The sequence below is a fragment of the Equus quagga genome, chromosome 15 (assembly GCF_021613505.1).
Source record: "Equus quagga isolate Etosha38 chromosome 15, UCLA_HA_Equagga_1.0, whole genome shotgun sequence".
NCBI classification, from domain to species: domain Eukaryota; kingdom Metazoa; phylum Chordata; class Mammalia; order Perissodactyla; family Equidae; genus Equus; species Equus quagga.
This window is the reverse complement of record NC_060281.1, coordinates 19,371,464-19,387,156: the sequence shown is the minus strand read 5'-3', so window position 1 is coordinate 19,387,156 and position 15,693 is coordinate 19,371,464. Positions and strand designations below refer to the sequence as shown.

At 42.0% G+C, this 15,693-nt stretch overlaps 2 protein-coding genes across 5 annotated transcripts in view; one reads left to right on the top strand and one right to left on the bottom strand.

The window, feature by feature from the left end:
- The window catches only part of LOC124226489 (formin-like protein 14), a 16,479-nt gene extending 14,615 nt beyond the window's left edge, over positions 1–1,864 (bottom strand). The window contains exons 1-2 of the mRNA XM_046639826.1: positions 1,627–1,864; positions 1,159–1,543 (exon numbers count right to left, since the gene is read on the bottom strand). Of these exons, the coding sequence (XP_046495782.1) occupies positions 1,159–1,543; positions 1,627–1,864 (623 nt within the window). The remainder of the gene's footprint in view (positions 1–1,158; positions 1,544–1,626) is intronic.
- Positions 1,376–15,693, top strand: ENPP4 (ectonucleotide pyrophosphatase/phosphodiesterase 4). 4 transcript variants are annotated; one of them, XM_046640701.1, is made up of 5 exons: positions 1,376–1,514; positions 7,838–7,924; positions 8,863–9,721; positions 10,325–10,495; positions 12,734–15,693. In XM_046640701.1, exons 3-5 carry the CDS (start codon positions 8,896–8,898, stop codon positions 13,096–13,098), a joined length of 1,362 nt encoding a protein of 453 aa, XP_046496657.1. In that variant the 5' UTR covers positions 1,376–1,514; positions 7,838–7,924; positions 8,863–8,895; the 3' UTR covers positions 13,099–15,693. The 4 variants fall into 4 exon arrangements, with proteins under 4 accessions (XP_046496657.1, XP_046496659.1, XP_046496656.1 ...); XM_046640702.1 differs by lacking the exon at positions 1,376–1,514 and adding an exon at positions 6,030–7,067; XM_046640703.1 differs by lacking the exon at positions 7,838–7,924 and having other exon boundaries at positions 1,377–1,514; positions 12,737–15,693.

Genomic DNA, 15,693 nt, shown 5'->3' with positions numbered 1-15,693 from the left:
TATACTCTAAAGCTCAGACCTTGATTTCTAAGGTCCACTGTTGCAGGTTACTAATCCAGGTACGGAGTTTACATCTATTAAATCCTTAAAACCTGAGAATATTACATATGACTAGTACTCTTTTTTTTTTTTTTTTTTGAGGAAGATCAGCCCTGAGCTAACATCTGTGCCCATCTTCCTCTATTTTATATGTGGGACGCCTGCCCCAGCATGGCTTGAGAAGCAGTGCCTAGGCCCACACCAGGGATCCGAACCACAAACCCTGGGCCACAGAAAAGGAGTGTGGGAACTTAACCACTATGCCACCAGGCTGGCCCCGTGACTAGTATTCTTAAATTCATTTAATTGTATGTTTTTAAGCACCAGCTGGAGCTACATTAGCTAAACGAAAGAAAATATCCTCTTGGAGTTTGCATTTTAACGAGGTGGGGGTGGGGAGGGCAATGAATCCAGAGCACCACAGAACGTTCCATTAAATTCAATCATCATTTAGTGATTTTTTTTCTATACCGTGTTCTGTTTGGCAGGGAAGATACAAACAGGAAAAAGACACTATCCTTTCTTTGCCAAGTCTGCCTGAGTAACCCAAGTGTTAACAAATAAATCCACTTCTGTTCGGTAATGTCTCTTCCTCCTAGTAAGTTTAAAGTTACATTCAACTGTTTGGCTAAGCTTCCACTTAAAGGCAAGAGCACAGTCCCACACGCGTCTGTCCAAAGAAGTGCCCATTTCTGGGTTGGTACCCATTACGAATTCCCTATTGCAAGCACTGTATTTCTTGTAACCTCATCTGTAAACTGCCCAGCACTCAACTTGGCCTGTAAAGGCGCTCACTTCTCCTCTAAGACAGATATTGCTTTGGAAGAATCATCGTCTATTTATCCCAACTCACGGGAACTGCCTGAAGCTGCTCTAGACTTGCGTCGGCCCCTGGGGCAGCCAAAGTCGATTTTCCCCCGCGGACACCTAAGCCGCCAAGTGCACATTAACCAGGGGCCATAGCGGCGCGGCAGTAGGCCACCGGCTTGGCAATAGCCAGGGCCTTTCTGGGACTCACTTGGTTTCAGGTCCCCTGAAGGGCACCCAGCCCGGGGACGATATTAAAAGGGCGTGGGAGGAGAGAGGAAAGAACCTCTCCTAGATCCAATTCGACCCTACCAGGGCGGCTGTCTCCAGGTGGTACCCGAATCGAACCAATCGGAGAGGGAGTTACATTTAATGCGGCTCCGCCAGCCAATCCGAGGACACGTCTCAGACGCCGGCGCGCGCTGGGGCCCCGCCGGCTGGCAGCCTGAGCAGCGGTGGCGCGCCGGGCAGCTGCGCACCCCCAGGAGCGCCCGCGCAGCGCGGATCTTCGGGCGGTGGGGGCTCTTCGCCGCGCCCGAGCGCCCGCCATTGCGCAGGCGCCATAGGAAGAGCCGCACCTCGCAGCTGTACGTTTGGGTCTCCGCGCCCCCCGGACCCACGCGCGCCGGGTTCCGCGCGCTGGCGAGACGCGGCGGCGGCGGTGGCGGGTGAGTGTGAGGCCGGCGCGCCAGGCGTTCTGGAGGGAGGTGCCACCCTCTGCTGCGTCCCCAGGGGCGTTGACAGTAGAGGTGGTGAGAAACACCCCTCCCCAGCACACACCTCCCTGGGGGCGCTGGCGGGGACCTCCGCGAAGGGGCCCGGAGGGCAGGGAGGTGCCAGCCGCCCGGGCAGAGGGCGGCGTGGAGGAGGCAGGCAGTGAGGCAGGTGTTCTTGGCCGGGCCGGCTGCGGGGGGCAGGACAGGGGAGGGGGCCGGAGGGGAGAGGGGGGCTCGGGGGAGGCGGGAGGTGGGGCGGGCGCTGGATTCGAGAGGAGCGCGGGGAAGGCACCGACGGGCATCTGTCTGGATGTTGGAGTTTATGGTAATTATGTAACCAGATGTAAAAACTCATTTCCTGGAAGACCAAACCCTAAAGCCAACCTTGCAGTGCCTTTTATGGGCTGGACACTGGGTTCAGTGGGCACTGCACAACAAGGCTTCCTTTCCCGGCACGGCCGCCCTGGGTAACAGCGTCCCATTGTGCGGATGAGGAGCGCCGGGCGCGGAGCGGGGGCGGGGGGACAGGTCCAAGTCTGTGCAGCTGGAGACAGGCAGATTCGGGTTTCTACCAGAAATGACCCCAGGACGGTTTTACTTAACCACCGGGCGGTCTGGTGGACCGCAGCCTGAAAACTTGCCAAGTGCCCTCGGAAGTCAGCTGTTCCTTTCAATGCTGTGGTTTTCTTTTCTTCCTTCCCTTTATCCAGAGGTTGTCCCAGGTTATTTCAGGGAAATTTACTTAATATAAATAAAATATCTCTTTCTTCCTTTTAAATTAGGTACAAAATATAATTTGGGAGAAATTTTGATGAAAATGCTAGAGTACCCATGGGGGTTATTTTACTACGTGCAAAGTAAGGTAAGGGGAGCTGTTTTGAAGAGCCTTGCTAGCCAGTTTTGTGTGCGCTGGAAAATTGGAGAATAATTTAGAATCCTGGAATTTTTAAGACCGAGAAAGTCTTTTAGCGAGCTGTTATATTTTTTTCCTTAGAGTATTAAGAAAATAACTCATAATAATCTAAAGGAAACCACCTAAGTCATCTGTGTGCATCGACAATAATGCTATTTTAAAGCTGCATATGAGTTTCATTACAAATAATATTTGTGAAGTGCGTGCAATACAGTTTTTGTTATTATGGAGCAGATGGCATGTTAATGGTGGCAAATATCTTTCACCATATCCTGTAACTGTTTTACTCTTCCAGCTTCACAGGGGCGAAGGATGCCAGTCGGAATTGCCTGATGTGCATTCTGTACACTAAGAAAGTCATCCCACACGACGTAGAGTGTGTTTTGTCCTCTGAACTGAAGACTGGTTGCTACTGGTTGCTGTGGGGATATTTAGGTGTAGACTAGACGAGTCTGCTGCTTTTTTTTTCTTTGATTTTTTTTGGTTTGAAAAATTACAGAATTTCTCCCGATGTTTTGTAATATAACAATTAGTGGTTTTCATTCCTTGAAAACTACTTGAGAACTTCTCACTGGTGTTTTGTTTGTCACTTAACACTCCCTGTTAGAATGAAACAGAATGTGGTAGACGTAGATACAGGCACTGCTAATGAAACACGTTCTGGCGGGAAAAGTAACCTTAATAGTTTGGAGGTTATTGCCAAACTTGTCAACTTGCTGTTACTAGACTTGTAAACTTGCGGAGGACATGAAATTAATAAGTACACAGTAAAGTGAATAATTGGTTTCTGAGCTTGGCCAATCACTAAACTTCAGCTTCATCCTATATAAAAAGAAAGGATTAGACTAAATTATTTCTCCTTATTTTATAGTTTCACCATAATATCATTCTGCCTGTCATTGTACAGACTTTTTCCTAACATACCAGCTTTGTAACTAGAATGGGTAAAAGGAAGCTAAATTTGAGAGCCTGTTCTTAACACTTTATGCGTCCCCGTTTTACAGTACACACAAAGAAACTGAAACTGGGAGAACCAGATCTGCCCAAGATCGCCCGCCTGCTGAGTGTGAACTGACGTTCTGGGATCTGTCTGATTTCAGAGCCTGTCATCTTTGTGCTTTGTCTGAGCTTCTAATCTTGGGGACAAGGAGGGGGGCGCTTGGATCCTAGCAGCGTGCTAAGGGATTACTGAACCCCAGATAAAAGCACATGTACCTTGAGCATCCTTTTCACTCAATATTTGGGGAAGAAAGCTTTTGATTTGGATGTGTTTTGTGAGAAAGGGGAGCAGACACAGGTTTTTGCTTCCTGTTGTTTTGCATATGGGAAGCGGTGTAATATATTTTCGCATTCAAACACCCAGGTCTGTGTTATGATAGAGTATCAGTTTCACATAATTTTTGAGGTAAAATGAGACATCAAAGATGTTTCCTGTCTTGTGGCAGGGCATTTCAGATGCTTTTAAGATTACAATTTCATTTCCCTCCACTCTTTTTTTTTTAACATAATAGTTTTTTTTCTTAATCTTTTTTTTTTCCTGCTTTTTCTCCCCAAATCCCCCCGGTACACAGTTGTATATCTTAGTTGCAGGTCCTTCCAGTTGTGGCATGTGGGACGCCGCCTCACCGTGGCCTGATGAGTGGTGCCATGTCTGCACCCAGGATGTGAACTGGCAAAACCTTGGGCCGCTGCAGCGGAACGCACGAACTTAACCACTTGGCCACGGGGCTGGACCCTCATATAGTAGTTTTATTGAGATATAATTCACATACTCTTCAGTTCACTCATTTAAAGTGTACAATTTTATGGAGTTGTGCCACCATCACTACAATCAATTTGAGAATATTTTCATCACCCCCAAAGGAAACCTCATACCCATGGGCATTTACTCCTTGTTTCTCCTTAATACTTGCCCCAGGCAACTCCTCATATACTTTTCATCTCCGTAGGTTTGCCTATTCTAAGCATTTTGTCTAAATAGAATCGTCCAATAAATGATCTTTTGTGACTGCCTTCTTTCACTTAGCATAACGTTTCAAGGTTTATCCAAGTTGTAGCCTATTTGAGTACTTCATTCCTTTTAATTGCCAAATAATGTTCCCTTGTATGGATGTACCACATTTATTTATCCATTTATCACCTGATGGATATTTGAGTTGTTTCCTCTTCTTGCTTCTTAGTGATAATGCTGCTGTGAACATTTGTGCACAAGTTTTAGCATGGACATATGTTTTCGTTTCTCTGGGGCATATACCTAGTAGTAGAATTGCTGGGTCATATGTTAACTCTTAAACTTTTGAAGAACTGCCAGAATGTTTTCCCAGCAGCTGCACCATTTTACACCCCCACCAGCAGTGTCTAAAAGTTCCACTTTCTTTCTGTCTTTCCCAACACTTGCCTATCTTTTTCATTATATCTATCTTAGTGGGTGTGAGGTGGTATCTCATGGTTTTGATTTGCTTTTCCCTGATGACTAAAGATGTTAAGCATCTTTTCGTGTTCTTCTTGGCCATTTTTATATCTTTGAAGAAATGTCTTTTCAGATCCTTTGCTCACTTTTTAATTGGGTTTGACTTTTTATTATTGAGTTGTTATAAGGAATATCTATTCTTTATATATTCTAGATGTAAATCCCTTATCAGATCTATGATTTGCAAATCTTTTCTCCCATTCCATGGGTTGTCTTTTCTCTTTCTTCATGATATCCTTTGAAACACAAAAGTTTTTTATTTTAAGTTCAATTTCTTTCTTTTTTTGGTCACTCGTGCTTTTGGTGCTGTATCTAAGAAGACTTTCCTAACCCAAGGTCCTAAAGATTTACTTCTATATTTTCGTCTAAGAGTTTTATAGTTGTAGCTCCTAATTTTGGTCTGTGATCCATTTTGAGTTAATTTTTGTGTATGCAATGAGATGAGGGGTCCAAATTCATTCTTTTGCATGTGGATATCCAGTTGTCCTGGCACCATTTGTTGAAATGTCTTGGCACCCCTCTGTTCTTAGAGGCAACTCTGTTGGAAAAGTTGTAGACATACTGTGATATTCCATTTGTGGTAATTTATCAAAGGGCTTAGTTTTCAAAACAATACTTCATGGTGTGTGGATCTCAAGCGCAGCATTACAAAGAAGTTTTGGCATGTAGAACAAAGTTCGTTCAAGCTTGTCTTTGTTCTTCCAAGATGACAGCCTGATTCATTACTTTGTTTATGCCCTTATTTTGAGTATAATATATATGAAAAGTACAAGGCCTTTGTCCTCTGATAAATGGCACATACATAAATTTTTGTGGTATAGACCTAGTTATATTAGATATTCATTGAATGATTTTTTAAAAATGACCAAGGGGCTGGCCTGGTGGCCTAGTGGTTGGGTTTGCATGCTCCGCTCTGGTGGCCCAGGGTTTGCTGGTTCAGATCCCGGGTCCAGACCTACAGACTGCTCATCAAGCCATGCCGTGGCAGCATCCCTTATAGAAAATAGAGGAAGATTGGCACAGATGTTAGCTCAGGGACAATCTTCCTCAAGCAAAAAAGAGGAAGGTTGTCAACAGATGTTAACTCAGGGCTGATCTTCCTCAGCAAAAAATAAGTAAATAAATAAAATTGCAGGCCCCTGGCCTCTACTCTAGACTGACTGAAGCAGAATTTCCTAGATGTAGAGACTAGACAGCTACACATTTACAAGCCCCCCTCAGTGATTCTTCTGTCTACTACGATGTAGTAGCTGATATGAAGATGGAGTTGACTAGGCTGGCAACTGCTGGTGTCCTCAGGACTTCTGTATGTGCCTGAGAGAATGGTGAGGCTGTGTTAAAGGATTCGGCAGCTAAGGAAAGGGAGAGATTTGGAGGTGCAAAGAATGCATTGTTTGACGTGTGTCAGACTTGACTTGCCAGCAGAATAGTTTGTGCAGTGGGATTGCTTGGGAATCTAGACTGGTTACCCAGGGAAGGAGCCAGGGCATTAAATAAAGCATGGGTTTTTAAAAATAGATTTATGGGTATCTTTAAGATACTGTGCCACTTATTTGCTGTTTTAGTCTACTCTGTTACTGGAAACAAATAGGTGGTTATGAGGAAATAGCTGTACTCGGAGAGAAACCAGGGACCCTGCTCAGTGAAGCTTTCATGGAGACCTGCGTGCCCCCACACAGGTTCTTAGATGGCTGGAGCCCCGGGCAGCAGCCTGACCCCACTGTTGTCTGACTGAACCCAGCCACGACTGTCTGAGTGGGGAGATGAGTTGTGCCGAAACGCTAGGTCAGGGGGCACCACAGACCGAATGAAAAGAGATGTACTGCTGTCTAGATTCTCGACAGCTGGAATTGGTAAGATGTGCTAGGGCTGCGTCTGTGCAAAGTATGTCTCTTGTACTAATAAGAATTGTTACTCTTTTCTTTGGAGAAGTGGTTTGATTTTGTTATTCGTACTGTTTTTGGTTTCTTGGATGATCCACGCACCCCAGTCAGAAGGCATCCCATCTCAGGTTAGAATGATAGAGGCTTTCCAGACCCAGAGATCCTCACAAACAAGATTCTGTGCCTTTGGTCTTCAAAATTTTAAGTCCTTGGTTTTCCAAGAGTCACAGCGTCCATCAGTAAGTATTTGAGTGACAGCACATACACAGATCAACTAGGTAGTATGTTTGAAAGGAGGGAAGTCTCTGCCTTCAAGTAATTGCAGTCTAGTTGGGAGAAGGAAGAACACACAATACATGACTCCTGGTCACAGTAGTTAGCTCGCTGCGGTTTGCACCTGGGACCTTTCGGTGCATACCGCTGTGGCCGTACCTCGGGGCTTGTTACTCTGAAATAACGAATTCACACACCTCACTCTGACCAAAACCCCACATCCTTGCAGCTTTCAAGGAAAGATACTTTTACAACACCAGTTCTTTAACTTCATCAAAACCTCCAGTCTGAAACCTCTTTACTTCTTGCATCTGTATCAGTTCCAGTTGAGGTTCTGCAGCCCAGATTTCAGCCGCTCTTCCAGTACCTTCAACTTCCTTAGTCACACTTCAGTTTCTGGCAGAATCAAAAGCCCAGGTAGGGTCAGCTGCCTGTTTCATTCTTGGCTGAGCCAGGGCCACTGAATTGCTGGAGAAAACCAGTCAGCAGTGTCACTGTAGAAATTCATGGCATCCACTGTCAACACGGGCCACCAATCCTAATGTTTCCTTGTACTCTCTCCCATTCTCCACTGGTGGCCATTTCAGACATTGTCTGTGTTCCTCAAACCTGCAAACCGTTTAACACCCTACTCCTCGGTGATTGACCCTAACTCTTGCGACACAAAGAGTGCAGCTCCCTTCACCTCCGGCCCTCAGACCTGTTAACTTACTCCTTTCTTCTCCTCCCCCGTTAGAATGGAAGAGGTGTACCCATGCACAGTGAATCATTCTGCATAAATCACATATCCTGCTTTCTTAGCGACTAAAGATAGAGCCTGAAGGTACGGAGATTTATTAGGGGAATGCTGTTTTTGTAGTCAGTGGATTATTAAAAAAAGAATGAAAAATCAGCGAGAGCTCTGAGCCTGGGGTATTAGGTAGGATAGTTGTGTCTTTGAGACTAAAAGGAAAGTTTAAGAGAGATGTGGTGGTGAAATTCATTTCTGCGGCTGTTGGTTTTTTTGGAAGGTAAGCCCTTTGAGTTTTAGGCTGTTGCTAGTAGTACCCTGACAAGTCATTTTGTTGTGGGCGATGACTTTGTTGTGGGTAATACTTGGCGTCCACGTCCCTGTAGGCTTTGTCTGTTTGTCAGCCTCATGTGAATGTTGGGCAGCCACAGGTTGAGGTGGGACCTTTCTCTCAAATAGTATTTATTTTTTCCTCCCCTTTTTTATGCCAGTATTTTTCAGCAAGAACTGGTGATGAGCCAGTATGGTAGAATTTCCACCACCTATTTCTGTGGGTTAAAAAGAACTATAGGGTACCAGTCATTAAACTAGAAAAATAATCTCCCTCTCTAGGATCTCTGAGAGCTTGGCATTATTTCTGTTTTGTGCAAACGGATCACTTTTATTTCTTCATCTGTTCTTATTAAACTTTTAAATAATTGCTGCTGCTGCAGACAAGCAAGGCAGCCCAACAGGACTATTTATGTGGATATAAGAATGGTCTGCTTCCCCTTCGGAGCGTGAAGGATGGGGCAGGACATACAGCAAGAGGAAATTGGACAGATGGAGGCAATTTTTATTTTTTCCAATTTTAGCTTCATTTAGTTATCATTCCGTAAATGACATTATTTAATTTTTAAGTTGATAGAGGTAAAGCTGGTATATAAAAAGTTTATAGTAAATGTCAGTTCTCTTCTCCCAATGGCTAAACTTTTGAAACCTAATCCAAATCAAATAACATTAGTACTTATGAATTGTGCCTTTTATTTTAGGAACTCTGATTGCCGTCCTTCAGTACCTTCGGCATGAAGTTATTAGTAATACTTTTATTTTCTGGACTTATACTTGGCTGTAGAGGTAACTCTTCCTATAGTTTTCCACCCAAGTTACTGCTGGTGTCCTTTGATGGCTTCAGAGCTGACTATCTACAGAACTATGAATTTCCGCATCTCCAGAATTTTATCAAAGAAGGTGTCTTGGTAGAGCGTGTGAAAAATGTTTTTATCACAAAAACATTTCCAAACCACTACAGTATTGTGACAGGCTTGTATGAAGAAAGCCATGGCATTGTGGCTAATTCCATGTATGATGTAATTACAAAGAGACATTTTTCTGACTTGAACGACAAGGATCCTTTTTGGTGGAACGAGGCAGTGCCTATCTGGGTGACAAATCAGCTCCAAGGAAACAGGTCCAGTGCTGCTGCCATGTGGCCTGGCACCGATGTGCCCATTCACAACACCACACCTTCCTACTTTATGAATTATAGCTCCTCAGTGTCATTTGAGGAGAGACTAAACAATATTACCGTGTGGCTGAGCAATTCGAACCCACCAGTCACTTTTGCAACACTCTATTGGGAAGAACCAGACGCAAGTGGCCACAGATATGGACCTGAAGATAAAGAAAACATGCGCAGGGTGCTGAAAGGAATAGATGACCTCGTCGGTGACCTAGTCTACAAACTCAAGACGTTAGGATTGTGGGAAAATCTTAATGTGATCATTACAAGTGATCATGGGATGACCCAGTGTTCTCAGGACAGACTGATAAACTTGGATTCCTGCATCCGTCGTTCAGACTACACTGTGATAGATTGGACCCCAGTTGCTGCTGTACTTCCCAAAATAAGTAAGGAAACTTTTAGCTGAGGGATATTTGAATGGGGAATCGATTGAGGAGGGAGGGTTTTACAAAAGAACGCAGCTCTGGTTTTCAGTAGCTCAGGACCTTGTATGCTTACTCAGGGTTGGGTTTTCCCCCCTCATTTACAAGTTTTTAAGCAATTAGCTTGAAGTTTCGGTTCAGAGTGATTATTTTCTTGCTTTTTGAAATATTTCTTAATTATTCACACTAATGGAAAAAGGAAATTTTTATCCTTCAAAAACATGTTGGATTTTTGTGTGAGATACACCTTCTGTCTCCTGATCTTAGAATTAGCAGTAATATGTAATTAGTTTCTATTTACTTAGTAAGCTAGACATGAAAATTGTCCACTTTGTGTAAAAGTCCACCAGGGATAATCAAAATGAAAAAAGAGAGGTGAATGCTTGAAGAGGTATGTCTGTCTGTGTATGTATCAGTCCCCACACTGTCACATAGTTATTGCTTTGTTTAAGAATTAAGTGATTTAATAAATATTGTTCAGGCTTTACATCGTTATTCCAGATAGAGATATTTTTTCCTTATCAGTCAACCGTGACTTTTCCCTTTGTTGTTTCATTTTTCTTCCAGATAGAACTGAGGTTTATAACACACTGAAAACCTGTCACCCTCACCTGAATGTTTATCTCAAAGAAGAGATTCCTGCGAGATTTCATTACCAACATAACGATCGAATTCCGCCTCTTATTTTGGTTGCTGATGAAGGCTGGACGATTGGGCGAAATAAATCATCATCAAAATGTAAGTATTTATTTAGGATATTTCTGTCATGCCCTAGAGCTAAATCACACATTGTGACATTGTTCTGTTAATAGGGCGCTTTGATTTAGAGATATTGACACAGTATAATTCAGTTTTCAACTAGATAATTCTCAGGTTTTCATTCCATTTTCAGGTTTTCACTGGATAGCAATTTACAGTGGCCACAGTTTCCCCCTTGGATTAGAAGGCTGGGGGACCTGAAGAGTGAAGGTGTAGGTTTCCTTTCTTACCAACACTGCAGTTACTACCAGTGACTTGCAAGAGCGGTTCTCTTGATTTGTAGAAAAGAAGAGAGAAGTAAAGAAACAAAGAAAATAAAAGAAAGAGAAGTATAGAAACAAAATAAAAGGGGAGAGAGTAGCTAGTTCAAATTCCTTTTTATTTTTGAGTGTTAAAAAAAGTTTGTCTAGGGGCCGGCCCAGTGGCGCAGTGGTTAAGTGCACACATTCCGCTTCAGTGGCCCAGGGTTTGCCGGATCGGATCCTGGGTGCGGACATGGCACCACTTGTCACGCCATGCTGTGGTGGGCGTCCCACATATAAAGTAGAGGAAGAAAGGCAGGGATGTTAGCTTAGGGCTGATATCCCTCAAAAAAAAAAAAAAAGGTTTGTCTAAGTAACCCTAAGCCTTTCCCCGTTTTACATGAATGCTCCAGCTGTTTAGAACACTGGGCAAGGACCAGCAAGTGAACAAAGAAAAGTCTACCGAGTAGACAAAATAATTGCATCTCCTACATACAGAGAGAGCTGTCTCTCTCCTAAGACTGAGGAACTGCGTAGGGGAGAGTTACACGTCTTCCCGGAACTGAAGTTTATTTATCCATATGTTAAATTCAGTTTGAATACTTTTTCTAAAAATCTGGTTTTGTAGTCTATTACAGGGATGAGAAAACTTTTTCTCTAAAAGGCCAGATAGTCAATATTTTAGGCTTCGTGGGCCAGCTGGACTCTGTCTAAGCTCCTCCGCTCTGCCTTGATGGTGTGGAAGCTGCCACAGGCAGTATCAAAACACATGGACGTGGGGGCTTCCAGTGAGACTTTGGACAGAGACCGGTGGAGAGCTGAATCTGGCCGGGGCCTGTGGTCTGCAGATCCCTGATCTATAGCAATTCAGAAGCAGCAGGCAAGGAAAAGATGAAGAGTTTATATTTTACTGATACTTATATGTTCCTTGTTGAAAACTTGGAAGATACTGAAAAGTTTAGAAAAGAGAACAAAAACTATCCATAATTTCTTAATACAGAGGTACAGACAAATGTTAATTGTGGGAATTTTCCCCCTTCTAATCTTTTTTTTCTGTTACATATACTTGCATATTTTTACTTTATTGAAATTATAATACCTGTATATAGTGTTATATTCTGCTTTTTATTATATTGGTCACTTGCATTATTTTTATTATGAAATATTTCAAACATGCAATTAAAGAGTAATATAACAAACATTGATAGACTCATCTCAGTCACCTGCACTTCGAATGAAAGTGGGAGCTTATTAAATGCAACTGGTGTACCTTAAAAGGCGATATTTGTTAAAATAAGGCTACAAATTGAGAATCTGGTGTTGGAGTTGTATCAGGGACCATCACGTTTTTCTGTGAGTCAGACTTTTACTGGAGTTACCGGTTGGAGTCATCTGGTTAGACTTCTTCACATTCAGTGCAAAAGTCCCTTCTGTAACATTCTCCCTTACCTGGCCCTCCAGATACTGAGGTGTTCATCAACTGTTAGTAAACCAGTAGTATATTATAGAATTCTGTTTCTTATCATGGGAGCAACAGACAGAGGTAAGGCTGCGGGTTGGCTTCTCCGTTCACTGGTTTGACTCCCTTCCGCTCTCCCAGTTATTCAGGACCCTCAGCCCGACCACTCTTTTTATCACTGGCGCTGTTTGCAGTGGGCTTTTGCAAACAGTGCTGGAGATTGACAGGTGAAATAAGTGGGGCTAGGACGGAAAGATAAATACGTTAGGTTGAGAAATATTTTTAAAGCTTGAGCCCATGACCAATTGGGAAAAGCGGTATGTGTGTGAAATAGGGGAGGTGCTTGAGTTGAAGAAAATAGAAAATTTTATTCCTGCTCCTGTCTGGTATAACTAATCAGAATTTAAGTGCATGAGAATTACACTGGCAAGAATCTAGTCTATTTACAATGAAAGAGAGTTATTTTGTAATAGAAAGAGTGATCTTGTTTACTAACAACGTTTTGTTCTTTTTCAGTAGGTGACCACGGCTATGATAATTCTTTGCCTAGTATGCATCCGTTTCTAGCTGCCCACGGCCCTGCATTTCACAAGGGCTACAAACACAGCACGATTAACATTGTGGACATTTATCCAATGATGTGCCACATCCTGGGATTAAAACCACATCCCAATAACGGAACCTTTGGTCATACTAAGTGCCTGTTAGTGGACCAGTGGTGCATTAACCTCCCAGAAGCCATTGGAATTGTTGTTGGTGCGCTCTTGGTCTTAACCACGCTGACAGGCCTCATAATCATCATGCAGAAAAGATACTCTGTACCCCATCCATTTTCCCGACTTCAGCTACAAGAAGATGATGATGACCCTTTAATTGGGTAATGTGCAGGGGTTTATACAAAGTGTCTTTGGTTAGTCACAAAACGAAGGATACACCCAAGGAATGGTGTTGTAACTATGAAGAAGTCTACTGTGGAAGACAAAGAACTTAGACGGAGCATGCTAAAGTTATTTTGTTTCGTTTTTCCTTGTGTTTTGTTTTGGTGCATTAGCTAATACAAAAGACTCTGATCATAGTAAAAATTGCTAGTAAGTCATTAGTTAACACCAACTATCTCTCTAACTAGAAACATCTTTTTAAGAAAAATTCTGCCTCTGCCTTTTTTTTTGCAATGAAGATTTGACACATCTTTAGATAAAATATACCAAAATTTAGTAGGCATGATTTTCTAATAAATTTTTATATTTGTAAATGAAACAACCGAAATCTTTATGCAACTAGTGGATTCTGTGTATCAGGGAGGAAAAGTTTCCTATATTTTTATATTTGTCTTTAATAGAGTTTGTATCCCAAGTAAACCCTGGAGGTAGGAAATTCTCTGTGATGGTTAATAGAACTGGTTAACCAGGCTGAAAAGATCTAGCATGGGAAGAAATTATTTTAAGAAAAGCTATTATAAAAAAACAAATGACGACCATGTGATACAGAGCCCGAGTCTTCACTGCTGTGTCTTTGTTAAGACCCTTTAGCTGTTGAAGTCTCTAAAGTTTTATGTCTTGAAGATTATTGCTAATAATTAAGAAAATAGAGAAAAGTACTTTTCTCTGTTTGTGCTTAATGCCTTTGTGTAAGTTATTTAGTTTGTGTGTGTGTGTGTGTGTGTGTGTGTGTGTGTACAGACTTTATGTGACTTAGAGGAGGTCAGGTGGCTTGGACTGTAGGCAGGTGTCCACATTCCCACTGAACACAGTTCTCAGGAAAGGTTGTATTTGCACTTCGTATTTGTTTACTTTCTTCTGACTCACAAGGTAAAATCATACTTTTAAAAAATGCAGTAATTTTTGTTACCTTTTTAACTTTCTCATGTTGTTTATTGTAACCAGAGATATACAGGTGCTCCAGAAAAATTGATGACCTGGATACAAACCTGGTTTCGATTGGGTCAGAAGGAGGAAGAGAGATTTTTATATTTATTTTTTGGACTTTTATGTGTTACAGGCAACACTTGAGTAGTTAAAGCTCCTGGAGTAGTTAAAGCTACAATGGAATTTGGTATCTTTTGATCTTTTACATTATTCATGTGGTAGTTGGTGGAATAAACTCTTAGCACTCTGTTAACGTTCACTAGCCTGAGTGCTGCCTCTGCCTTTCTCTCCAGTATTTGGTTCCTAGAAATAATCCCCCTGCTCATATTGTTTTTAACATACTTGTTCAGAGCCAAGGGTTTGTGGTAAAGAACTGTCATCCTACCTTTGCCAAGTGGTCCCTTCTAATAATCAAACTGAATATGATGAACCTGAGTCGAGGCAGACTAGATTGTATCTATCAGAGGGAAAATTGGGCTCAAGAAGCATTCATCAGGACCTGAGGCAAGCAATTAATAGTGTGACCTTTAAAGTGTTGACAATATAAAATAAAGTAGGTAACTGTTTCGCAGATACAAAATAATCTACAGTAAATATGCAGCCCCCTTAAAATGTTGTTTGTCGGTGAGAGTAAAGAACAGCGATGCCAGTCATCAGACATGTCAGTCATGCTAAATACTGCTGATTTCCTGACCCTGCTGTTTAGTGTCTATTGTATTTGGGGTTCTTGAGAAGCATTTCCACACCCTGTGTAAGTAGTCCATGCTGTTGGTCATAAGTTGGCTGTATTAAGAACAGCATAGTGAATAAATGAAATCAACCAATAGGACTAATGTTGCTTTTTGACAGATTTTATTTCTGATTGTTTTTCCTCACATAAAAATTATCCCAAAGGTTAATAGTTGATCTGAATGAAACAATGGAAAATTTCTTTCTACTTAAATTTCCATTGAAAAAGAAAGACAAAGAATAGACTAGTCCTGTTTAAAGCAGTGGACATTTCTCTGAAGTGTCTAAAATAGTAGCAGGATATTTCATGTTAGTTGAGTAGAGCTTGATCGGTGAGTGGTGTTGAGTTTTAGTGATTGCATTAGCTTGATTGGCGGTTGTGAGTTTCAGAAATCTGTCTGTGGCATCCAGCCTGTGGGTGGATTTTGTATAGCATGGGATAGGAAGGGAAGCCTGGTGAAAAGACATTTACCTGTTTGTCTTGTGTTTCATTCCATTCTCAAAATATTAACTCTAATTAAAATTGTAAAATTTTAATATATATGTTGATGGGACAAGAAAAGTATTTATTTAATCAAAGAGATGTTTATATATTGAATTTTATGTTAATTCATTTGTATCTTTAAAACATTATCACTGTACAGCCAATGACTCCTCTAGTGCACTGAGAAAATCTTTTAGTGAAGCCAGTGTTTTACATTAAGGTTGTGGTGTTTTGTTAAATAATTGACTAGTATGTATGCTGCTGTTTTCTGGGTGGCAGAAAGTGTTTGGTTCCAGAAACGTTTAACTGTTTATGGCACCAGTACTCAAAGGTAACAGGAGAACTTTTTATTAAGTGTTTTTGTAAATTCAGTGAGTGAATTCAGAAGAAGTGTTTAC